Here is a 26652-nt window from a genome sequence, read left to right on the forward strand (position 1 = left end):
TAAGCTTGAGATATCCAGTATTATAGGTAGAAAGTGTTTTTATCTTTAATGCACACTATGGCTACTGGGAGAAGTGCATTCCCTGCTGAGTAGTAATGCTGGTGAAACATACTTTCAACTATTGCTAGTTAGGAAAGCAGATTTTGGCAGGTTGGTTTGTTCAAGGAATCAAGTGTAGAATTGATATAGCACACGTGATAAGTTATAGAGCTCCCATCATTCCTTAAGATGTTGTAGCAGCTTCAGAGTTCAGCTGTTTCAGTCATACAGTCACTATAAAATGCCACAACATGTAAAATAGAAAATTCCAATAAAATCAGAATGAATAACCAAGTTATTAAAGAACTGTTTTTACTCAGTATGCCATGTATTTCCTTGCATTCCTTACATGTCAAAGCTGCGGATGATTATGAAAACATAAAATGTCACATGCTGTGATTAATAAAGCAAAGCAAAGCAAAGCCAGTTACTTCATAGAAATTTGATGGAGATTAAGCTAGTTTCAGCAGTTCTGTATGGGTAAAATTCCATGGCACTGGTAAAACTCCATATATGCCAAGAAATACATGCATCAAGTTGTCCCTTCCTTGAAAGGAGTGGAGAAATTTTTACCTATCAGCATACACAGACTCAGGAGCAGAGTTTACGTTGTTAACATGTGAACTTCCTTAACTGTTGAAGACCCATACTGGGAAATCCCTTTTCCATGTCAGCTGAGAAACCAAATCTTTTATCCCATTGTCAGTTTACTGAGAAGTACCTTATTTTTATGATTTCAAAAGTGTATTCTCAGAAACCCAATTTAGATGATTTGGTTAAAGAACAAAGAGTATGGGACTTAAACATTAGATATCTTTTGAAATTAACCAGTGAAAAGTTACTCTAGTTAAATCATAAACATGACCAGTAAGACAATTTAGTGGCTTACTAAAAGGACTGGCTACAATATGTAACATTTTTAATATTCTACATTTTAGACAATACTTTTTTTTACCTTCAACAGGATGATGTTACATACCTGATTATTGTTTGCAATAGTAAACATGCACAAAGGAGCATAAAATGATGTTATTAGAAGAACAGCTAATGCTATTCTCAATTAAGAGAAGTAATCAGCAAACCTATCAAAATAACATGCAAGAGTTCATGTTCTTCACCAATGCAAGCCTCTGAAAGACTTGGTTTAAACATAGTTTCCAGTTCACTCTTTCCATGGAATTGGAAAATTCTTAGAGCAGCATATATAAATAAAAATCTGATCCCAATTTCAATTAGATGTCAGTACTACTGTTAATCCTTACCCCGATGAAAATATGACAGCAATAGAACATGTTAAATCGATGACATTCCTGTGATATTTTTGTGATTGATCTTTTGTAGTTCACACAATACATATTGTTATTTAATGGCACAAAAATGTCTATAACTTATTCATCTAAAACACTCATGGATTCAGCTAAAACCACAGTGAGTTGGAGAAAGCATTTGGTTTCTTTGAATCTGACTGCTGAGAAAGGCAATTACAATTGTCACTTCTCTTCATGTTTCTAATATGGAATTCTATTTAATAACAGTTTACATCTGTGGACAATCCACATTGTCAGTGTCCAGATGACCTATCAGTTACCATATCTAAATTAACTTGTCTAAGTTTATGTGAATCTGTATCTGCATTCATCTTACAAGTTCAGTTTTAAATGATACATGAAACAGGCACTGTTATCTGAGAATTTCAGAATGATTTTTCATATCTACAAATCAGACAAAAGCATGAGGCAATTAAAATAAAATGACTGCAATATCACCCAAAAGAATGCACTTGTATTTGTAATAAAATATTAATTTGCTCATCATACAGTGAAAAAAAATTGACATAGAGGTCACATTTTAGGAACTTTTCGGCTATATAGTAAGCTTTTTCTCCTTTCTTTCTAAGACTAAATTCTTTGAATTGATAATTCTGTACCCTGTTTACACATAGCATTCACTAGTTCCTTGTATATCAACAACGGTTGGAAGAGGCATATTCTAACCTAACCTTTTCCAAGGCAGTATCAAGGAACACTGACTTCCACTGATGTTGATGAAGTTATGCAGGCTGTATTAAATTTATTATTTTTCTTTTAATGGCTGATACCCCTGGGGGATTTGTAAACAGCAGCACACAATACTGTAAACAGTTTAACTTCTGCTCAATTAGTCCAAGTCATTTGATTGGATTAAAACGAAGACCACACTGGAATTCTTGAGTTCTTTCCATTTCATCAAGACACTTTTTTCGCTACATAGAAAATCCTGAGCAGAACACCATGGGTTTGAATTAGTTCTCTAATTGCAAACCAAAGACACCATCAAATGTCTATTTACTATTATATAATGGAAGTCAGTTATTGACAAATCTTCCAAAGTAACAGTACTTTGGACTAAACCTACATTTTAGCATGATGGCCAGTTCTTGCCCCTGATGCCAAACTTGGCAGAGAAGATGATGTTGCAGCATCTTCTGCTTCTTCTAGGACTTCCTGAAGCTCTTGACTTACACTAGACTGAAGGGCAGCAGGTGTAAGCCATTCTTTTGGTAGACAACTCTGGAGAAAAGGAATACAGGAACTGAAATAGGCAAGACGATTCACCCAACGAGGAATCTCTTTTCCACAGAGAATCTAAATGGAATTAACATGTTAATCATTTTTTAAATTATATATGGGCTCCCATTTGAAATCAGCCATCTCTCTCAACTGAAATATTCAACTATGCAATTATAGTACAAGGTAAATTTCTCCTAATACTGCCTGCCAGACTGACAACATGAGTTATAAATCTAATTTTCAGAGAAAGGTAACTAGCAATTCTGAAAATAGCTGTAAACAGTGCATCCATTCCCCCCCACCCCAAAAAAAAGACGAACTAACACATAACACACAGTGAAACTTCGTTTTAATGCACTATTTGGGTATTACTCTACATATCTATGGGATACAAAAGTATGTAATGATAGTAATGTATGTCATTTGTATAATAATACCATGATGCAAATGCCAGAAATAGTCATGGATGTTGTAAAATTAACACCACTTTAATTACTTCTGGACTACGTTAGATGTGCCAGATTTGTCAGTTACTTCAGGGTGATGCTTAGGTGGAAATTTGGTCCACTGCATCCAAAGTCTGCAAAATGGGGGTCTGTTCAATCAAAGTTTCACTATATACTGATAAAAAACAGTACAATAAACATATAGGTCACCAATGCTGTTTCAAATATAATTTTTCCCTTATGCATTGTTTTCAATAAATAAAACAACAAATCCCAGTGCCCTCAGCATCTGAGAAAGCACAGTGATAATGTGCTCATGAAATAATTCTTTGATTAGCCTGACTGACCTCCTCTCTAGAGGTGCAAATTGAATATTGTGTCATTGCCAAGTGCAAACTGGAAACAGAGAGGTAACATATGGAGCCTATTCATGAGATATACAAAAGTTACTTTTTAAATAATGGCATCTATACAAATTAAACTTGCCTCTGATAAAGCTGAAGAAAAGTGATTGCAGTTTTTGTGCATTAAGTGATAAGCATTTCCTTTAAATTCTTTTCCAAGTTCTTCTATAATTTTTTCTACATCTTCCTCCATGAAATCAGTGTTTCCAAGAACAACAGCTTCTCTGAAATAAAAGGCTGAAAATTAAAGGATTCTTGAAATTCAGACTGGAGATGTTTTCATTTCCATTTTCTCTTGAGAACACAGATACACTTCTGGAAACCAGCCTTAATTTAAAACATATTAAACTGTCACTGTCTTTCACTACTTTTTGAACTTCATGTTCACCGGATATTTCACAATATTGCTTTTTTTTAGAGTTACCCTCTTGTATCTATGCACATTAGCCTACTTGCGTAGGCTTACCATTTATCCATACTTTTTTTTTATAACAATTACAGCAACGGCACTTTTATATGACAGCACAACAAATAGCATCTTACTATTCTTAAACAGGGATTAAGAGTGGCTCCATTTATTAATAGGAGATGGGCAGCTATTTTTGTGTTTGATCATACAATTTAGAATTTACAGGTTATAGTCAATAGATATATGGAACCTGTTTAAATAAATTTCAGGACACACCAATGAAAATTGCTTACTTAAATTTAAATGTTTCTCCTAATTCAGATGCATTGCCTGGTGAAATTTCAAATATTCCAGAAAAAGGATATGGGTGACCACCATAGGCAAATTCTGAAAGACAAATTCAAGATATTATCCTTAGTCAGCTGTTAGTAAATGGCTAATTTCCCTATATAAGTAATTTTGTAGGCATGCTTAAAACTGATATACCATTATATCATATATAAAATATTGCCACAAAAGCTAGACAAACCTCAAGACTTGGTACATATAATATGCAAGATTTATATTTTAGTTGAGAGTATTATTTGATAGACAGTAAGGTGAATGCTATTTACACCAAGTACCTTTATATATAAACCATGAATAAACAATCAGAACACTTACATTTAAGTTGGTTGCAAAAATAAGAGATTGAAGTTTAAGAGATACTGCTCCTTCCATTCTCCTCCCCCCAACAAAGTTCCACTTGAATTATTCCTTTTAATAAAGAATATTAGGCTAAAGTAAGGTACATACCTCTGCCATATATCTCAATTCCTGAGTGAAATACTCCAATTCCAAGGGAGGAAGTGTATTCATTCATCCAGTACTAGAAAAAAACATGGAAGGCTTAGCTAAATGTAAATAACTTTTATTTACATCCAACATGCCAAGGCAATTATCTCTAAGTAGAGGGGAAAAACAATTTTAATTAAATTTTCCTGAAGTCTTCCAAACATTTATTGTTGAGCATTAAGACAGTCACAGGTAGACCACAATCTGATTTAACTAGGTACTTCAGAAGCTCAATAATCCATGTTTGTTTATTTGCTATAACAAAGAACAATCAGACATCTAAGCCCAAACCATTTTCTTATCCAGAGAAAGAAAAAACCCGTAAACAACATCCTATGCCAAGATCAAAAAATAAGATAAAAAAACTATTTTAGGAAAAATGGTGAAGGTATAAATGGATGGTAACGAGAAAGGATACTGAAACAAATATATAACTAAAGTCAGCTAAAGGATGTCACAGAATTGAAGAGAGATAAAGAATTTAGAACTAATGAAAAATGTATTTTAGAAATATACTTACAAATTTGGTCAAAGAATTTAGTTTGGATTTATATTCCACCCATATTCCACCTCAAAGCAGCATACATAATGCCCCTACCTATTTTTCCCCCAACAACAACCCTGCAAGGTAGGGTCTGAAAACATTTCTCCTCTCCTTTACTTTTATTTTCCAGAAAACTGAGGAGGGTCCCTTCTGAGACACTTCACACTCCCCTTCTGTTTCTGTGGGCTAATATACCTTTCGCATGACAGTTGTCTAGTCTGCAGCTCTTCCTCCTGTCTCCCAAGGTTATTCCCACATACCATTACAGAAGCAGAGAGAAGGTTACCCAAAGGAGGATAAATGACATCAGCCAAATCAAACTTTCCTTTTACAAACAGGAAAGCTCCTTGGAGAGCCAGTCTGGTCTAGTGGTTAAGGCAACGGGCTAGAAACCAGGAGACTAAGAGTTCTAGTCCTGTCTTAGGCATGAAAGCCAGCCGGGTGACCTTGGGCCAGTCACTCTCTCTCAGCCCAACTCACCTCACAGGGTTGTTGTTGTGGGGAAAATAGGAGGAGGAAGGAGTAGTAGTTTAAATTTCGTACATATTAAAATTACACACCTTGTAAGAGCTGATACAATAAATGTAAAAAATAGAAGTACAAAGAACAAAGTAAAATCTGATGTGTAAAATTTTCAATCTCAGCAAGTCCACAGAGATATTTACATTGATCCAGAGGAAATCAATGATACCAGCTGTATAGAAATCAAAGAAGAAAGAATTGGAGATTGTCTATTGGACAATACACTTCACTCAAATAACCTGTGACTGAATTTAACATCTGCAGTGAAAGCCCTGAATAGTGCAAATTAAAGGATTAAACACCAGTGACACTTAGAAATCCAGTCTTCTTAACTTCATAATCTTAGCATAAATTGGACATGTATCAGATAAATTTCCCAATTTTTCAATATAATTAAACTAAATGGAGTAAGAGACTTTAAATATTTTGGCTAAGTAACAGCTTGGCTTTAAATATTTTGCCTTTCTGATGTTGCTTTTGGTGATCCATTTAAATTGTTAACATCTCCCTCCCCTCTGAATATAAAATATTATTTATTCATTAATTTACAAATAACATTTTTAAAGCTAATTTAGAGTATGCATCTTTTGTCTCTCCAGCAGGAAACATCAAAAAGTATCAGATTCATAACCTATAGCTACACAATTAGTGTTATAGGATCTAGTGAACTTTGGCTGATCAAACCAGCTAAGGAAAGTCCACCTGGTTCTTGGATGAGAGACCACCAGGATGGTGCAGACTGTAGGCTACACCAAGATTTTTTTAAAAGAAGAAAGAAAATAAACCATTCTAGAAGATGACAATGGTAAGCCACTCCTGTCCTGCTGCTTAAGAAAATAACATGAATGCATCCACATAGGTCCAGCTATGTCACCTGACTGTTACAGAACTAATCAGATAATGGGCTTGAAGTATTTTTGTACAGGAAAAAGCTTTTGAAGTGTTTGGGACTTTTTACTGTTTAGGCAACTAGGTCACATAACGACAGAGATACGATGAAGCACACACACACTACTAGATTTTGGGATATGCAGTTAGTATAATTGGCAGTAGTTCTAGGACCATTATTTCATGCAATGTGTCCCATCAATAGATCTACAAAATATTGTAATGGCACCACTTAGAAATCTATTAAAAATATGTAAAATCTATCTGCCATGAAAATCAGGCATTACAGAAGAGCTGAGATTAAGTGCTTTATGAAAGAAATGTAAAAATAAATTTGAAAACATACCAATTATTTCTAACTTTGACTATGAAAAATCTACCAAAGACAAAAACAGTATTACTTTATTCTAACAGTGCTTACAAACTGAAAACAGATGTATATACAGTATTTCAATAGGATGACCTACCTCTAGAAATTTCTTTTCTGAAAACTGCAGAAAGCGTTAAATTTAAAGTAGTTTTCTGCAATCATTTTTATTTCTCAAAACCTGACTGGCAATGCTTGTTAAATCTGTTTTATTATTTTGGTTTGGCAAAACACAAGACGGTGCCCCCGATTTTCTTTGCCCACTCTATTTCTCCCCAGAAAGCACAGCAAAGCTCCACCTGGGTGCTAGCAGCACTCAGCACATACCAGCAATGAGCTGCCCACTCACTGCTGCAAATCAAGAACAGGAGAAGGCAGGGGAGCCATATCCACTTGTCAAAAGCTGGAGAAAAGCAAAGGCAGCCAGTGGTACCTTCCCTGTGTTACTGATTCATGCTGATTGCAATCACAATAGGCTGCCTGGCCATGTGGCCCAATGGCAACAGACCTCCCTTCTGAACTCTCAAGCGGAATATAATTGGCACAAATCAGAATGCAGCTGCACAAGCAACATCACCACTCGCACTTTGGGTTAGCAATGAAGACAAAAGCCTCGGGCATATTTAAGACCAGTAAGATTCTGCAGAGGGACTGTGGGCTCAGCCATCTACTGTTCAATGTCTTGCAGGTTTATGAAACGGACATGTTTAAACAAGCTGTTTGCACTGTCAACACACAGTGACTATTAACTAAAAACAAATTCTGGTAATTTTATTATATCTCTTGTAAATCCACAGAACACACTTAACTAAAATGTTCAATTATCGTACAAAAGTCTGAAGTCACTGACATTAGCAAGAACACCTTATTTTAATAAGCTGAAATTAAGGATAGACGTGTACATCCAGACATCCTGTTTTTGTTGGTGCTGCACTCCCCCACTTCATTCCCCCCCAAACACACTTTCTGGCTTGGAGGTATTCATGAATCTCACCCTATTTCCAGATACTCAGATGGCATCTGAACTTTCACAACACGTAGAGCACAACCTTGATTTGACAGATTTTCTGCAACTGATAAAACTAACCCACATATTCATGTATAACAGCATACAATGCTATGATGTCAACCAAAAGTTTTATATTATCTGAAGTCTGATGCCCTTTCATGAAACCAGGCTGTGTAGGATGAATTATTGCAGTTAATATCTTGTAAAAGCATGCCGGTTGTAAAGCACGTGAATCATGATCACATGACTGCAGGGACACTGCAATGGCCACAACGTTGAGAATCAGTTGCAAGTCTCCTTATTCAGCACCATCATAACTTCAAACAATCGCTGAACGAATGGTTGGTAAGTGAGGACTACCTGTACTATATCCCACTAAGTGGGATATGTTTATCTATAACATCACTATGCGTATGCGATTAGAAATTCAGACTGAACCAGTGTTGCATATTTCAACTATGTTAACCATCAAAAATATTAAAAAATAATCTAGTCTTGAACATGTCTCAAGAGGGGTGATTAAAAAACAGGCATGTGTAGCCTGTTGGGATTAAACATTCTTCACATGTCCATTAAATTAAATTTCTAGATGGATGTACAGAGAACATTATGATTTGGAGGGCTCATTTTCTTTTTTGAAATTTTATTCTGATCCAAAACTAACTTAAGTCTCTGTTGCAGCTATCATCCGCTTTATCTGTAGCATAAAGAAATTAGCAAAACAACTGTATAATATATTAGATTTCTCTTTGGCTGGACCAGTAACATTTATCCATGCCATCTGATAATTTCCACATTTGGCTACTAAAATTATATAATGACCTTCAAAATCTAAAATATTTTCTTCAGTGATAAAACTAGAAAGTGTTTTCAACATAATTTCCATTATGGCAGATTTTGAATTTCCACTTATCTGTTCAATCCATTTTCTTGCTAATATTTTTTCTCATTTGGGAGAACATACTTCTTATAAGCAAACAAATAATATAATTTCAATTTATAAAACATCTGTCTTCCTTCAGGTATCCCTCTCAGTGTTTTAATGTTCCATAACACATATTTTATTCATTTGTAATTTCAGTTTCTAAGTTCCTAGGGTTCCTTCAGTTTCCCTTGCCAATGACTCCGGATGGCTTACAAGGGATTAACAATAGTGAATAACAATGACAACAGAAAAATAATGATGGTGCAGGAGAAAACAAAGTCAATTACCTCTCAATTAGCAGATTCATCTATCACCCCAGCCTAGTGCCCATGCAAAGAGTCAGGTCTTTAAGGTCCTTTTAAAGGATAGCAGGGTCAGGGCCATATGTGATTAATTTATCATAAAAAAAAAAAGCCCTACTTATTTATTGGAGAGGCAACTGGCTCCCAGGTCCAAATTAGATATAACCAAAAATTCAAATAATTGAACCTTATCAGCACATCCAATTATATAATTAATTAAATATAAATAAGCAAATTATTTCAAAAACAACACATTTCTTATCAATACTTAGTTTAGAAAACGAGATAAAAATAAAAAGTTAAAAAGACAAAAGGAATCAAAATATATGTAACAAAACTATCATATTCAAGTCTATTAACAAAACTACTTACCAAAAACCCTATATAAAAATTTAAAAGGCATGACACATGCATGGTTTACACTGTGTGTCTGTTATATAGTGTCTCAGTTATCGTACTATTTTAATTCTGCTTGGTTTATAGAGCTTTTGTTATTATTTTGTTGTTGTTGATTGTTGCTAGCCACCCAGAGTTCATATGTGAGATGGGGGCCATATAAATTTTCTAAATGAATAAATACTGAAAATAAAATCAAAACATACAAAACTTCCCCCCTCATCTGGATATCAGGATTCCTAGTGGGCACATGCCAATGATTCATACTTCCCTTTCTTCCTGCCTCTGAAGCTGTGAAGAAGAACCCCAAAAGAAATTCTATGTAACCAATCAGTTGACCCTCCAAACCAATACATCATTTCTGAGTAGTGTATTGTAGAACTACCACCTCTGGATTGGTAAATGCCTGTTTGAGATAATTAGCTTTATTTTCAGTATCACAAAATTTCCTCACACCAATTTCTAAGAATAAGCCTAATACTGCACAATATAGAAAGAAAGCCATTATCCCTTATCTGGCAATGAGACAAGCTTGGTGAAATTCTTGGTGCTTCTGTACCACTCTGAAAGATAGATCTGGGAACAATGTAAGCTTCTTTTCCACATAGTCCAGATTTGTTGCCATTCTAGCTGCTTATACTGCTTTATCTCAATCAGATCTCCAAAGAATGACAAGAGTATCAGAAGATTTGGAAAACTTGTATCTAGGAGACATACAAGAAGCTGTTTGAATAGATTCTGCCTAGTGCATGGTTTCTCAAATAGGGTTCCTAGGGTTCCGCGAGAGGTCACTAGGGGTTCCCTGGGATACCATGATTTTATTTATTTATTTTTCAAATTTATTCACCGCCCATCTCACTCAAGGAGCGACTCTGGGTGGTCTACAGTAAAAACAAGAATAAATAATCATTAAAATGCCATAAAACAGTATTCTTATATAAAAGTACAATCCAAGACAGAGGTATTAAAAAGATCTTAATTTATGGGAGCATCTTCAGGGTGCTAACCACCCCCAGGGTTGGTTGCTCCTCCTCACACCCCACACGAGCTGGCAGAGACAGGTCTTCACTCCTTTCCAGAAGGCTGGAAGAGTGGGGGCTTGTCTCACCTCTGGGGGGAGAATGTTCCATAGGGTGGGAGCAATGGCAGAGAAGGTTCTCTTCCTGGGCCACACCAAACAACATTCTTTTGTGGACGGGGTCCATAACGTGCCTTCTCTGCCTGACCAGTCGACACAATGGGGATGAGACAGTCTCTCAGGTAACCTAGACTCATGCCATGTAGGGCTTTAAAGGTAATAACTAACACCTTGAATTGGCACCCAATGCAGCTTCCACAGCAAAGGTGTTACATGTGCCATCCTTGGGGCACACAAGACGGCTTACACGGCTGCATTTTGAACCAGCTGTAGCTTCCAAATACTCTTCAAGGGTAGCCCCATGTAAAGCGCATTGCAATAGTCTATACAGGAGATGACTAGGGCATGAGTGACTGACCGGAGGGCCTCCCAATCCGGGAATGGGCGTAACTGGCACACAACACAGTTGAGCAAAGGCCCTCCTAGCCATGACTGCCACCTGCTCTTTGAGCAGGAGCCGTGAGTCCAGGAGGACTCTCAGATTACGCGCCAGGTCTGTCTGGGGCAGTACAACCCCATCCAGAACTGAAGATGGTAAACTCCTGGATACAAGAGGAGCCCCCAAGCCACAGCTACTCCATCTTACCAGGGTTCAGCCAAAGCCTGTTATTCCCCATCCAGACCCCTAACAGCCTCCAGGCACCAGAAAGGGTGGTCACAGCATCACTTAAATCACCTGGGATAGAGATGTATAATTGAGTATCATCTGTATATTGATAAAGCTCATCCCATGGTCTCTGCAAAGGATCGTTACCTTGTCGTGGTGCTGGAGCTTGAGCACCTCAATGATGCCATGAGCTAAACCGTGAAGGGCCACCCAAGACGGGAAGGTCATGACAGAGAGGTCAGACTAAATGCGATCCCTGGGGAAGGTAATGGCAACCCACCCCAGTATTCTTGCCATGAAAACTAAATGGATCAGTACAACCAGAGATATGTCGGTATACCATCGGAAGATGAGACCCCCAGGTCGGAAGATGGTCAAAATGCTACTGGGGAGGAACAGAGGATGAGCTCAACTAGCCCCAGTCGTGATGACGCAGCTAGCTCAAAGCCGAAAGGACGGTTAGCGGCCGACGGTGCTGGTGGTGAACGGCGAATCCGATGTTCTAAGGATCAACACACCATTGGAACCTGGAATGTAAGATCTATGAGCCAGGGCAAATTGGATGTAGTTATTGGTGAGATGTCAAGATTAAAGATAGACATTCTGGGCGTCAGTGAACTGAAATGGACTGGAATGGGCCACTTCACATCAAATGACCACCAGATCTACTACTGTGGACAAGAGGACCACAGAAGAAATGGAGTAGCCTTCATAATTAATAGTAAAGTGGCTAAAGCAGTGCTTGGATACAACCCCAAAAACGACAGAATGATCTCAATTCGAATTCAGGGCAAGCCATCTAACATCACAGTGATCCAAATATACGCCCCAACCACAAATGCTGAAGAAGCTGAAGTAGAGCAGTTCTATGAGGATCTGCAGCACCTACTGGACAACACGCCTAAAAGAGATGTTATTTTCATCACAGGAGACTGGAATGCTAAGGTGGGCAGTCAAATGACACCTCGAATTACAGGTAAGTATGGCCTGGGAGAACAAAACGAAGCAGGACATAGGCTGATAGAATTTTGCCAAGACAATTCACTCTGCATAACAAACACTCTCTTCCAACAACCTAAGAGACGGCTTTACACATGGACTTCACCAGATGGACAACACGGAAATCAGATTGATTACATCCTTTGCAGCCAAAGGTGGCGGACATCCGTACAGTCGGTAAAAACTAGGCCTGGAGCTGACTGTAGTTCAGACCATGAACTTCTTCTTGCACAATTTAGGATCAGACTAAAGAGATTAGGGAAGACCCACAGATCAGCTAGATATGAGCTCACTAATATTCCTAAGGAATATGCAGTGGAGGTGAAGAATAGATTTAAGGGACTGGACTTAGTAGATAGGGTCCCGGAAGAACTCTGGACAGAAGTTGGCAGCATTGTTCAGGAGGCGGCAACAAAATACATCCCAAAGAAAGAGAAAACCAAGAAGGCAAAATGGCTGTCTGCTGAGACACTAGAAGTAGCCCAAGAAAGAAGGAAAGCAAAAGGCAACAGCGATAGGGGGAGATATGCCCAATTAAATGCAAAATTCCAGAGGTTAGCCAGAAGAGATAAGGAATTATTTTTAAACAAGCAATGCGCGGAAGTGGAAGAAGACAATAGAATAGGAAGGACAAGAGACCTCTTCCAGAAAATTAGAAACATTGGAGGTAAATTCCAGGCAAAAATGGGTATGATCAAAAACAAAGATGGCAAGGACCTAACAGAAGAAGAAGAGATCAAGAAAAGGTGGCAAGAATATACAGAAGACCTGTATAGGAAGGATAACAATATCGGGGATAGCTTTGACGGTGTGGTCAGTGAGCTAGAGCCAGACATCCTGAAGAGTGAGGTTGAGTGGGCCTTAAGAAGCATTGCTAATAACAAGGCAGCAGGAGAAGACGGCATCCCAGCTGAACTGTTCAAAATCTTGCAAGATGATGCTGTCAAGGTAATGCATGCTATATGCCAGCAAATTTGGAAAACACAAGAATGGCCATCAGATTGGAAAAAATCAACTTATATCCCCATACCAAAAAAGGGAAACACTAAAGAATGTTCAAACTATCGAACAGTGGCACTCATTTCACATGCCAGTAAGGTAATGCTCAAGATCCTGCAAGGTAGACTTCAGCAGTTCATGGAGCGAGAATTGCCAGATGTACAGGCTGGGTTTAGAAAAGGCAGAGGAACTAGAGACCAAATTGCCAATATCCGCTGGATAATGGAAAAAGCCAGGGAGTTTCAGAAAAACATCTATTTCTGTTTTATTGACTATTCTAAAGCCTTTGACTGTGTGGACCATAACAAATTGTGGCAAGTTCTTAGTGGTATGGGGATACCAAGTCATCTTGTATGCCTCCTGAAGAATCTGTATAACGACCAAGTAGCAACAGTAAGAACAGACCACGGAACAACGGACTGGTTTAAGATTGGGAAAGGAGTACGGCAGGGCTGTATACTCTCACCCTACCTATTCAACTTGTATGCAGAACACATCATGCGACAAGCTGGTCTTGAGGAATCCAAGGCTGGAGTTAAAATCTCTGGAAGAAACATTAACAATCTCAGATATGCAGATGATACCACTTTGATGGCTGAAAGTGAAGAGGAACTGAGGAGCCTTATGATGAAGGTGAAAGAAGAAAGTGCAAAAGCTGGCTTGCAGCTAAACCTCAAAAAAACCAAGATTATGGCAACCAGCTTGATTGATAACTGGCAAATAGAGGGAGAAAATGTAGAAGCAGTGAAAGACTTTGTATTCCTAGGTGCAAAGATTACTGCAGATGCTGACTGCAGTCAGGAAATCAGAAGACGCTTAATCCTTGGGAGAAGAGCAATGACAAATCTCGATAAAATAGTTAAGAGCAGAGACATCACACTGACAACAAAGGCCCGCATAGTTAAAGCAATGGTGTTCCCTGTAGTAACATATGGCTGCGAGAGCTGGACCATAAGGAAGGCTGAGCGAAGGAAGATCGATGCTTTTGAACTGTGGTGTTGGAGGAAAATTCTGAGAGTGCCTTGGACTGCAAGAAGATCAAACCAGTCCATCCTCCAGGAAATAAAGCCAGACTGCTCACTTGAGGGAACGATATTAAAGGCAAAACTGAAATACTTTGGCCACATAATGAGAAGACAGGACACCCTGGAGAAGATGCTGATGCTAGGGAGAGTGGAAGGCAAAAGGAAGAGGGGCCGACCAAGGGCAAGATGGATGGATGATATTCTAGAGGTGACGGACTCGTCCCTGGGGGAGCTGGGGATGTTGACGACCGACAGGAAGCTCTGGCGTGGGCTGGTCCATGAAGTCACGAAGAGTCGGAAGCGACTAAACGAATAAACAACAACATCCCATGGTGGCAGATGATCTCACCCAGAGGTTTCATGTAGATGTTAAAAAGGAGTGAGGAGAGTACCAAACCCTGCAGCACCCCGCAAAGGAGTGGCCACGGGCTGGATCTCTCGCACCAATTGGGACTGACCCTAGAGGAAGGAGGTGAACCAGTGCAAAACTGCCCCACCCACCCCCAACTCCCTAAGCCGACCCAAAAGGATACCATGGTTGATGGTATCGAAAGCCACTGAGAGGTCAAGAAGAGCAAGGATGGATGCACTGCCCCTCTCCCACCAGAGATCATGCAGAAGTGTGACCGATGCTGTTTCCGTCCCATATCCGGGCCTGAACCTGACTGGAAAGGGTCCAGGTTTATTTTAAAAATTATTTCAAATTCTGGCAACTTCACATTAAAGAGGTAAGTTTCATTCTTTATTTTTAGTGTAAGAACACTGTTAATGCATATATACAGGCCTACCCCTGGACCATAAGGAAGGCTGAGAGAAGGAAGATAGATGCTTTGGAACTGTGGTGTTGGAAGAAAATTCTGAGAGTGCCTTGGACTGCAAGAAGATCAAACCAGTCCATCCTCCAGGAAATAAAGCCAGACTGCTCACTTGAGGGAACGATATTAAAGGCAAAACTGAAATACTTTGGCCACATAATGAGAAGACAGGACACCCTGGAGAAGATGCTGATGCTAGGGAGAGTGGAGGGCAAAAGGAAGAGGGGCCGACCAAGGGCAAGGTGGATGGATGGTATTCTAGAGGTGATGGACTCGTCCCTGGGGGAGCTGGGGGTGTTGACGACCAACAGGAAGCTCTGGCGTGGGCTGGTCCATGAAGTCACGAAGAGTCGGAAGCGACTAAACGAATAAACAACAACAACTGCAGCAAAATTGTACACACAAAGATGGAAAGATTTGGCAATACTTATAATGGAGGAATGGTTGGTGAAGATGATAGAACTTCCTGAGATGGCCAAATTGACCTGTTTGATTAGAAAAAAAGACAATATCTACATTTACTGCTGATTGAAAAACCTTTATGGACTTTTTGTGTAAAACAGAAAAAAATGAACTTACGATCTATGGTTTTGACAATTAGATAGATTACAGAAAGAAGAGAGTCATGATGTAACTTTAAAGAAAGAGATAAATTTACAATTATAACTGCTGTAAAGAAGATCAGAAGCCACTTCTTTATATCTTTTTTCTTTTCTATTTTTCTACCTTTTTTTTTCTTTTTGTATTTTAGCTTTCTCTTTTATTTCTTCCTTTTTTTCTTTCTTATTCTGTGTTAGTTTGTATTAATTTTTACTCGTTTTTAAAACTTTCAATAAAATTATATTTAAAAAAAGGACAACCCATCTTTCTAATTGATCAGGCATTATACTTCATCAGTACTAATAATTAAGGTATTAATTACAACGAAGTTTCCAATATAACATTAAAGTGTGTGTTTGAAACAATCTGTTTCAGATCCCTCATTACCGTAAGAAAACATTGTAAAAATTATTCAAAACTATATTGAATTTTACGTATGTACGGAAATGCAAGAATAAAGAATACTTATAGTGCAGGCCTATGTAAAACTACTAAAGAACAAATCCCACTGTGTTTATGGGAATTGCTCTGTATTAAGTATGTTCTGACTCCATTCAGCATGCCATGATAAAATGACAATGTATTTTTATATTATTTCTTTTTTCTTCCTCATGTGAATTTTCACCCCTTCTTTGTCCTAACTTTTTACGTGGCAGTGACCTTGGCTGATGCCAAAAAACTGAAGCAGGACCACAAGTGGTTAGTATTTGGATGAAAGCCCACTAGGGTACTCCAGAGCTTTTGGCTAGAATAGGAAGTAGAAAAACATCCTGGAAGAAGACAGTGGCACACCCTTCCATACTATTGCTAAGAAAACAGCATGGATGCGTCTGTGTAATCACCAGGAGTTGAGCCTGACTCATGGGAGACTTTATCTAACCCTCAGAAAGGAACTTGTTTTTATTAATCTGTAAACTACTAAGTTTTCCTGGCTGAAGAGCAAAATATAAATCATTTATCAAAACAGGTTAGGAAAACAAATACATATTCCTCCATTTCTCATTCTTTTTTACTAGGTGAAATAAATAATAAGCAATGCAAACTGATGTTCTTGGGATGTCAGTTCCCATTCTCATCAGTTACTCTGTAATGATTATGTGCATACCTTAGGTTTCAAGAGCATAAAAGTAATAAGAATAATCACACAGACCAAACCATACTGTTTTTGAAAAGTTTTATAGACAGTTTGAAGAACATTTCTGTTTCTGCTCTAAATTGCTCTCCAAATTTATTTACACAGCTTTGGAATGTAATCACAAAAATGAATCTTGATATATCTTTATAATTATATACAAAGAAATCTCCAAGAAATTACTAGAATTTTTTGGATTTGAGGAATAGCATTCTTACTTCTGTGTGCAAATTCCCATTCATTTTGAATGAGCAAATCTGTAATCTTATGTGCTCAATACTTTTGGTGAACTATGAAAGTTGTTATGTTCATTCCAACACACGCTTGAGGAATTGAATTGCTTTTGGATGCATAGCTAAGGATAAATATTACATACCACCATGCACATTCCCAGTACAAACACATGGGTGTGCTTATGCAAGAGATATGCCAGGGCAAAGAGCAACTGTAAGATTCAAGCTGTCACTACATTTGTGTCACATTTACACCCAAAAATTTATATAGATCATAAGGTTGCTATTCCTCACAAGTACATGGTTATAAAGTTGTAGTTTACCCAGCAACAAGGCTGTTTCAGCAAGCAGGTATTCAGAAGTTGTGATGCAGAACACTATTGGAAAGCGGAACAAGTAGGAAAATCAAAAGCTGCATCACCTCTTAACTCAGCAAAATGCAAAAAGAAAAAATCTCTTGGCATCAACCTGACAATCCTAAATAAGTGTTAAAGGGACACAAAACTATGGAGAGAAAATATTTATTATGTTTTACCTTCCATCTATGCTTTTAGGCAGTATATATCCAAGATGGCGACCGGGAGCAGACGCCGACACCGACTGCTGCTGCTCTGAGGGGAGGACTCCTGGGTCTCACCTCTTCCCCCCCAACTTCATTTTGATCGGGGGCTTTGGAGGGGACTTCTGGGCTCCCCGACCCTCATACCTGATGGGTTGGGGTTGGATGGAGCCCCCTGGACGGAACAGCGAGTGGCAGCGGACCTGGGTGAGCCCTGGCGGCACAAAGCAACGCGGCAAGTCCCGGAGGTTTGGCGGCGCAGCAGATTGGTGGCGCATTGGACTCAGAGGAGACTTGAGTGGCATGGGGAGCGTTGGCAGTATGACCCCTGCGGCGGCCTGGACGCACGGGGCAGCAGTCTGACGGCGTGGTGGATTGGCGGTGTTGCGGACCGACTGACTGGCCTCAGTGGACCAGCCTGGTGGGGCAGTTTGGCAGCGCGGCAGACGGACAGCTCGGCGGCATGACGGCCCGACTTTGGAGGGCCAGCCCAGCGGAGCAGTTTGGCGGCGCAGCAGACCAGCGGCAAGAGAGACCTGCTGACCCACCTTGGAGGTCCAGCCTGGCAGAGTGGGTGAGTGGTGCAGCAGACCAGCAGCGCAGCGAGCCGGAAGAACGAACCTGGAGGCCCAGTTTGGTGGAGCAGGTCAACTACCAGCTAGATGGCAAACTGACTGACTGACCAGGGAGAACCCGGGATAGACCTAGGGGTATAGGCCTTGGCGTTGCAGGCCCAGGAACGTGGAGGGAGCTGGGCAAGGAGATCTTGGCCATCCCCTCCCTACTGGCCTGGAAGTGGTGGAGAGCTATTGGGGTCCCTACAGTGTGAATGAGGACTCCCTCCTGGGGTGAGAGACGAGGGGAGGAGTCAAGAAGTGTCTGACGGTGCGGGAGAGCACTCACTTCCTGAGTGAGAAGCAGGAGGTGGGGAGCGAATGAGATGCCCCTGGCCAACCAGTGAGAGAGGCCGAACAGGCAGCAGTGATTGAAGAATGAATGGGTGGGTGATGGCTGGGCCCAGATGGCGCCGAGAGTGTGAGCTGGTGTGCCAGAGGGCTTGCCATTGCCCTGTGGATAACTGTGTATGTGTGAGGGTGTGTGGATGGATGGAGGGACCTCTACTCCAAGTGGGAGACTCCGGAAGTGCTGGAGTGGGGCTAGGTGGATTTGGAGTCTCTGGGGGCTGCAGGGCAGGTCATACTATTGAGGTGGTGATGGGTAGGTGACGTTATGGTGGGAGCTGGAAGGCGGGCCATCTTCCGGGAAGACGACCCCCGTTTTTTCTTATCGGTGGCGTGTTCTGGCCCTCTGTGCTCAGACCCAGGCCCTGGTCAGCAGACCCATAGGGACCCTGATCTCCGGCTGTTGCTACTCAATGCCAGGTCTGTTAACAACAAAGCCCCCCTCATAAGTGATTTGATCACTGAAGAGGGGGCAGACCTGGCATGTATTACTGAAACCTGGCTGGGCCCTGAAGGGGGGGTGCCCCTTTCAGAAATGTGCCCGGCCAGGTTTACGGCATGGCACCAGCTGAGACAACAGGACAGGGGGGGAGGGGTGGCAGTTGTCATCCGGGAGTCTCTGGTGGCCTTCAGGGGCCCTGCCCCACAAGTGGCCAGTTGTGAGACCCTGTTTTTCAAGTTGGGTGCACGAGAGCAGTTGGGAGGGTTGCTGCTGTACCAGCCTCCCTGCTGCGTGGCAACCTCCCTGCCTGAGCTGCTGGAGGCCATCTCAGGGTTGGCGGTGGAGTTCCCCAGGCTTATGGTTCTGGGGGACTTCAACCTGCCTTCCCTGGGGCGGGCCTCTGAGGCAGCTCGGGAATTCATGGCTACCATGGCAGCCATGGGCCTGACTCAGATTATTCGCGACCTGACTCAAGACAGTAGCCTCACCCCGGATTTAGTTCTCTTGTCGGAGCAGTGGCAATGTGACCTGAGGGGAGAGTTACAGCTATCCCCATTGTCATGGTCAGATCATGCCCTGGTGGCCTTGAGATTATGCCACCCCCCTCCACAGGGAGGCAGGACCCATTTGATTGGTCCGCCCCCGGCGACTGATGGACCCAGTAGGGTTTCAGAGGGAGCTGGGGGCTATACCCGGGGATCTGCTGCACAGTCCAGTGGAGGCCCTGGCCACTGCCTGGAATAGGGAGGTGGCTGGGGCCTTGGACAGGATTGCGCATGTGCAACCTCTCTTGCCACATCATACTCGATGCTCCCCGTGGTTTACGGAGGAGCTGAGGGTTTTGAAGAGGATTAAGAGACGTCTAGAGCGCCACTGGAGGAAGACAAAGACCGAATCCGACCGAACACTGGTTAGAGACGCTATAAAGGCCTACCTGGTGGCGATAAAAGTGGTGAAGCGTCAATACTTCTCCGCTCTTATTGCGTCTGCAGAATGCCGCCCAACGGCCCTATTTAAAATCACTCAATCCCTTTTGGGGAAGGTGGGTGCAGTGACCCACCTACAGGGCCACGCAGAGGAGTTTTCAGAGCATCTGCAAGACAAAATCGCTCAGATCCCCTCCACGTTAGACTCCAAGCGTGAGGCAGGATCTGTGGAGATACCAAGGAATCATACTTACCATGTTATCTGGGAACAGTTTGACCCTGTTGGCCCCAAGGAAGTGGACAGGATCCTCCGGACAGTAAATGCCACCACTTGCCAATTAGATCCATGCCCCTCCTGGCTGGTGAAAGCAGCTTGGGAGGTGACATGTTGTTGGGTCCAGGCGATGGTTAATACATCCTTGAGGGAGGGGGTGTTTCCAGCTGCCTTTAAAGAGGTGCTGGTACAACCCCTCCTCAAGAAACCATCGCTGGACCCTACTGTACTGGATAATTTTCATCCAGTCTCCCACCTCCCCTTTTTGGGGAAAGTGATTGAGAAAGTGGTGGCATTACAACTCCAGAGGATTCTGGAGGAAAAGGATTATCTAGACCCCTTTCAGTCAGGTTCCAGGTCTGGATATGGGACAGAAACGGCATTGGTCGCACTTATGGATGATCTCTGGCAGGAGCGGAATGGGGGTAGTGCATCCATCCTCGCTCTTCTTGACCTCTCAGCGGCTTTTGATACCATCAACTATGGTATCCTTCTGAACCGACTTAGGGAGTTGGGCATGGGCGGCGTGGTTTTGTGCTGGTTCACCTCCTTCCTCCAGGGCCGGTCCTAGTTGGTGGTGATAGCGGGGGAGAGATCCAACCCTCGACCTCTCCTTTGTGGGGTGCCGCAGGGTTCGGTTCTCTCTCTTCTCCTATTCAACATCTACATGAAACCACTGGGCAAGATCATCCGTCACCACGGGATGAGGTATCATCAATATGCTGATGATACTCAATTGTGTATCTCCATCCCGGGTGAGGTAAGTGATGCCGTGACTGCCCTCTCCAGCTGCCTGGAGGCTGTGGGGACCTGGATGGGGAACAACAGGCTTTGGCTGAACCCTGGTATGATGGAGTGGCTGTGGGTTAAGGGTTCCTCCGTATCCAGGACTTTGTCATCTTTAGTTCTGGATGGGGTTGCACTGCCCCAGACAGACCCAGTGCGTAATCTGGGGGTCCTCATGGACTCACAACTCCTGCTCAAAGAGCAGGTGGCAGCCGTGGCCAGAAGGGCCTTTGCACAACTTTGTGTTGTGCACCAGTTGCACCCTTTCCTGGATTGGGAAGCCCTTCGGACAGTCACTCATGCCCTTGTTATCTCCAATATAGACTACTGCAATGCGCTCTACATGGGGCTACCCTTGAAGAGTATCCGGAAGCTTCAGCTGGTCCAGAATGCGGCCGCAAGGGCTATTTTCGGCACCCCTAGAAGGGCACACATAACACCTTTGCTACGCGAGCTGCATTGGATACCAGTTTGCTTCTGGGTCCAATTCAAGGTGTTGGTTATCACCTTTAAAGCCCTACATGGCATGGGTCCAGGTTACCTGAGGGACCGCCTCTTCCCCATATCATCAACCCGTCCCACCCGATCATGCAGAGAGGGCATGCTGAGTACCCCGTTGGTAAGAGAATTCCATCTGGCGGGGTCCAGGAGGCGGGCCTTCTCGGCAGTAGCGCCCGCCCTTTGGAACATCTTGCCTCTGGAGGTGAGATTAGCCCCATCGCTCCTAGCCTTCCGGAGAAAGCTGAAGACCTGGCTCTGCCACTGGGCTTGGGGCAGGGAGGAGAATCAACATAGTTGGGGTTGGCTAGTGCCTTGAAGTGCCCCTCCTACATAACGACTGAAGGAGATCACAGCCATCTGAATTTTATGAGCTGGGGTAGTTAAGAAATTGTTTTAGTGGGATTTTATTAGAATTTTATTGTATATTTATTAGAATTTTATTGTATATTTATTGTTCTGTATTGTAAACTGCCCAGAATCCCTCTGGTCAGAGGAGATGGGCCGTAACAAATTAATTAATTAAATAAATATATGAATCCTATGTTTTGCTCTCAAAACAGTGCATTTTATGTCCTAACAGTTTGTGACATAAAATATTGAAACCATATTCACAGTTATAACCAAGGAGGAGGAAAAGGATAAGAATCCATGTCCATAGTTAGCTTCATAGCTAGTGGACATCTAATCCCAGGTCTTCTTGGTCAAATTCCAATACTTTATTCTCTACATCAAAGATGTCTTGCACATGGCTGACAATCACCATTTCTCAAATACAGAAAGATGAATGTTGAATCTGATCTGCAATTGTGACATTACATTTTATTTTGCACACACGCACACACACCACCCATTACATTAGGCAGTCATGTCCACAGTAGCTAATAAGAGTTACATATCTGCTTTAATTTACAGAACAAAGAACATCTTCTGGTAGTCCACTGAGACCCCAAGCAATTTTCAAGTCATGGAGTGGGGTGGGCAGGGAGAGGAAGAACCACTCCTCTACACCATACTGATACTCAGTGTTTAAAAATACTAACTTCATCTGACAATAGGGAACTGGAATATAACCTAATTTTATCACAACCCATCACTGACAAACTTTGATGTTTTTGTCCAGTTACGCTTGGATTCCATCTGGTTGATCAGGTTGGATTAACTTGCAGTTATTCAGGATTTGTTTCTTGCTGAAATGCTATATCACAAGTCTAGGATTTACAGCTGTTCATTAGTAACTTGCTACACGAAGCAGTTAAAAGATCAGATACCAACTCTCTCCAGGCTCAGGATGTTGCACCTTCTTGATGCTGCTGCTTGACTGTTGCCAAAGACATAAAATATAAAGACCTGATTTACATCCTTGTCAAGAGCAACCACCCAGAGTAGCTCTTTGAGTGAGATGGGCGATGATAAAATTCTATCTATCTATCTATCTATCTATCTATCTATCTATCTATCTAAGAAAGAAAGAAAGAAAGAAAGAAAGAAAACGTGCAGCTATTATTTCCCACCATTTTCTATTTAAATAATTCATATTACTGTAGACCAGTGTTTCTCAACCTTAGCAACTTGCAGATATGTGGACTTCAACTCCCATGCTGGCTGGGGAATTCTGGAATGGAAGTCCACACATCTTCAAGCTTGAGAAACACTTCTGTAGACAATAGGTGTTTCTAGAAACATTTGCAGCAACAAAATGAATGCGTAAAAGTATGTGAAAGGTGAAAGGCCCCCTGTGCAAGCACCAAGTCATTTCTGACCCTTTGGGGGGACGCCACTTTTGCGACGTTTTCTTGGCAGACTATAGAGCAGGGTGGTTTGCCATTGCCTTCCCCAGTTGTCACCTTCCCCAGCAAGCTGGGTCCTCATTTTACCGACCTTGGAAGGATGGAAGGCTGAGTCGACCTGAGCCGGCTACCCAAGAATCCAGCTTCCACTGGGATCGAACTGGAGTTGTGGGGAGAGTTTTTGGTTGCAATACTGCTGCCTACCAATCTGCGCCACATGAGGCTCATGCTTAAAAGTATACATTCATTCAAAACCTTTTGCAGATTCTGTATGAACAGAATGCATTAGTAACTCAAAAGGTGATGTAACTTTTATTAAAAGTACCTCAAACCTCAGAAGCATTGAAGTACTAGGCATTTTAAAATTTTACACGCAGAAGTAAATGGATGTTCACCTTTTTGCGCTTCATGATTTATTTAGAACTATTTCTTTAATGCAGATACAAGATGCTATATTTTCCATCTTGTTCCTATATTTTCTACATTTATATTACTCCAGATTTTCCAAGGAATTCAAGGTGATGTACACTGTTTTAGTCCCATCCTATTTTATTCCCACAACAATTTAACAAAGGCAGATTTTCTACTCCTATTCTAGTTCAATACTCTGACCCATTTCTAATGGCTTCAGGCCTGCATGACTGATTTTGATGTTTCCTAAAACCCTGAGTTTTTGTAAACCCTGAGAACTACTAACCAGAGCCAGATGCAACTGAATGACTCAGGTGAGCAGACATGAATTATGCATATTATAAAGATATTGTTATGATAAGGAACAGGATAAATGGTTATAGAAGCAAATTCCCAAGCCCTTTAACACACAATTCCAGCTACAGATTTATCATAGCTCAAAATCTATGTTCATCCCACCTTTTATTATACTATACTGGCTTTCCCTGCTAGAAAACAATTGTGCAACAGTGAAGAAAAATAAATTAAATGAGAATGGTATGATATCTGAGTTACTTATGGTCCACCAAGTAAATTACTACAAAACTTTAGCCTTAAGTAGACAAAAGTAAAATATCTCACAAATTTCTCCTGCATATAAACAAAACTAGCACCATAATTTAGAAACACTAACTCATGCTATTAGACAAGAACTGACCTGCTCGAAAAGATATTTTCCACCATGAAATATCATTTAATCTTTTTTGTTACTCTCTGCCTTTTGATTCTTTCCAAATGCAAAAAACAAACAAGCAAACGTGTAAGGTTGAGACCTTTAAGGCTTTCCCACAATGTAAACAATTTAAGGACTGATGTTCCGGCTAACCCATTATGAAAACGATTATTCTTTAGATCTATATGAGGGGTTACAGAAATTTAGTAAACTATACCTACTGGTTGAACGCTTGAGTGAATGCAGCACCCGACAGGAGAGAAGTGAACTCATACACACCTGTTGCTAGGACTTCCAAGCTCCTGCTAATCCCACCGAGCCGATTCCTTGTTTCCAAATTGTTACAGCACCTTTCAGCCAGATAACTATTTGAAAACTGAGGGTGAATCGGCGGGCGGGGGAGAGAAGGCAGAGGAGATACTGCACTGGCAAAAACTTCTGAAAGATGAAAGAAGCCTCCTGTTCTTAACTTGAACGAGTAGCTAAGCCGAAATTCGCCAAGGCTTGGAGGGAAGGATGGAGATACAAGGAAAACGGAAGAGTCGCTTTTGTGCCCGGGAGATGGCCAGCTGTCCCCGGCGGAAGGTAAAAGAAAGAAGGAAAGAAAGAAAAAAGGCCTGGGAGACGCGGCCGGGTTAAGAGCTAAAGGTGGGAAGCGCCGGCTTCCCCGCTCCTCAGGCGGAGCCCTCGCTCGCCCGGTCACTCACCATGTCGTAGACGTTGAGGACCACCAGCTGGTTCGCCATCCTTCCTGCTATCAAACGGGGGTCCCTCTCAGGCCGAGGGCGGCGGCGGCGGCCTCAGGGCGCTCGCGGGTGGGACCCCGGGCGGATGCCGCCTTCTCGCCCTGCCTCTTGCGGAGGGGTGGGAGGAGGTGGAAGAGGCCGCTAGCCGCATGGAGCCGCCTCCAGTGAGGGGAAGGGGAAGCCGGGGCTGCACCCCCAGGAATAGCGCTCGCGCCAAGCGAGGCAGAGACGGAGAAGCGAGCCCCGAGTGGGGCCCAACCGGCACGACTCCGCCTCTCCGCTTGCTTCTGGGACCTGGCTGCTCCGAACCCGAGGGCCTTTCTTCAGGCGGGCAAAGAATCTTCCCCGAGGATCAGCTGCTTGGTCGCCTTCAGCCTCGGTCCGAGCGTTGCAAGAGAAGCTCTCAAGCTAGCCGCACCTCCCGCGGGGGCAGATGGACGCCAAACTACAATTCCCAGCATGCACTACGGCAGGAATCCGAGCCCCACTGGGGCGTGCAGATCGGGGTGAAGTACGTATTCTGCTCTCTGCGTTCAACTTTGTCAAAGGAAAACGCTTGGAATGTTTAAGGGTTCGCTACAACTTGAGTTGTTCTCAATGAAAAATATAATGCTGCATATCTTGGAAAGATATGTAAGGAACACGACTGATAACATAGCTGAAGATTTTACCCTGACCCACTCTTGTAATGTCGAGAACTAGGTACTGTGAGGTGGTCACTCATGAGACCACGTAACTAGTCTAGAGTTGCCAACTCTTTAAGAAACAAAATCTGTTGCCAGAACAGACGTCAGTTCTTTCTTCATTAGGTCCTCGGAAGTCCAGCCAATCAGGTACAAATGGTTTAGAATTAAAGGATCCTGAGTCCAAAAAACTGAAGTGAGTTCACAGTTCTGCAAAATTAATAAATAAATGCACTCCTAATTGCCTCAGGGGTCGAAACCCTTTGCCAATCTACAAATCATTCTGAGAGCTATAATTACCTATTTAGTAAACAGCCCTCTCTCATTCTCAGACATCCTGGTGCCCATTTGCTGAATGTTGTTTCCCCCTCTGAACTATACAATGTCCAGCACCTAGGGCAGGAAGGATAGAAGATGCTGCTAAAGAAAGTTGATGCCAATGCTACAATCCCACCAACTCCCTTGTCGATAGCTGTTCCATTTCTGCCTATAATTATCTCAAGCACAATTAGAAATTAGGGTTAAAATCGATGGAAGAAACATTAACAGATATGCAGATGATACCACTTTGATGGCTGAAAGCGAAAAGGAACTGAGGAGCCTTATGATGAAGGTGAAAAAAGAAAGTGCAAAAGCTGGCTTGCAGCTAAACCTCATAAAAACCAAGATTATGGCAACCAG

General features: G+C 42.0%; 1 protein-coding gene across 1 annotated transcript; it reads right to left on the reverse strand.

The window, feature by feature from the left end:
- Positions 1-25388, reverse strand: DESI2 (desumoylating isopeptidase 2). Its single transcript, XM_063306150.1, has 5 exons — positions 25250-25388; positions 4643-4715; positions 4141-4234; positions 3521-3662; positions 1-2663 (listed from the first exon to the last, which is right to left on the reverse strand). Exons 1-5 carry the CDS (start codon positions 25286-25288, stop codon positions 2430-2432), a joined length of 582 nt encoding a protein of 193 aa, XP_063162220.1. The 5' UTR covers positions 25289-25388; the 3' UTR covers positions 1-2429.
- Positions 25389-26652: the final 1264 nt, after the last annotated feature.

The sequence above is a fragment of the Candoia aspera genome, chromosome 1 (genome assembly GCF_035149785.1).
Source record: "Candoia aspera isolate rCanAsp1 chromosome 1, rCanAsp1.hap2, whole genome shotgun sequence".
Taxonomy (NCBI): domain Eukaryota; kingdom Metazoa; phylum Chordata; class Lepidosauria; order Squamata; family Boidae; genus Candoia; species Candoia aspera.

Excerpts from the sequence above, each read along its gene's own strand:
- DESI2 (XM_063306150.1), bottom strand. The coding sequence starts at position 25,288 with ATGGCGAACCAGCTGGTGGTCCTCAACGTCTACGACATG. Across the intron at positions 4,716-25,249 it reads TCCTCAACGTCTACGACATG|TACTGGATGAATGAATACAC; the intron begins GTGAGTGACCGG and ends GTTTTTTTCTAG. Across the intron at positions 4,235-4,642 it reads AATTGAGATATATGGCAGAG|AATTTGCCTATGGTGGTCAC; the intron begins GTATGTACCTTA and ends TTTGTCTTTCAG.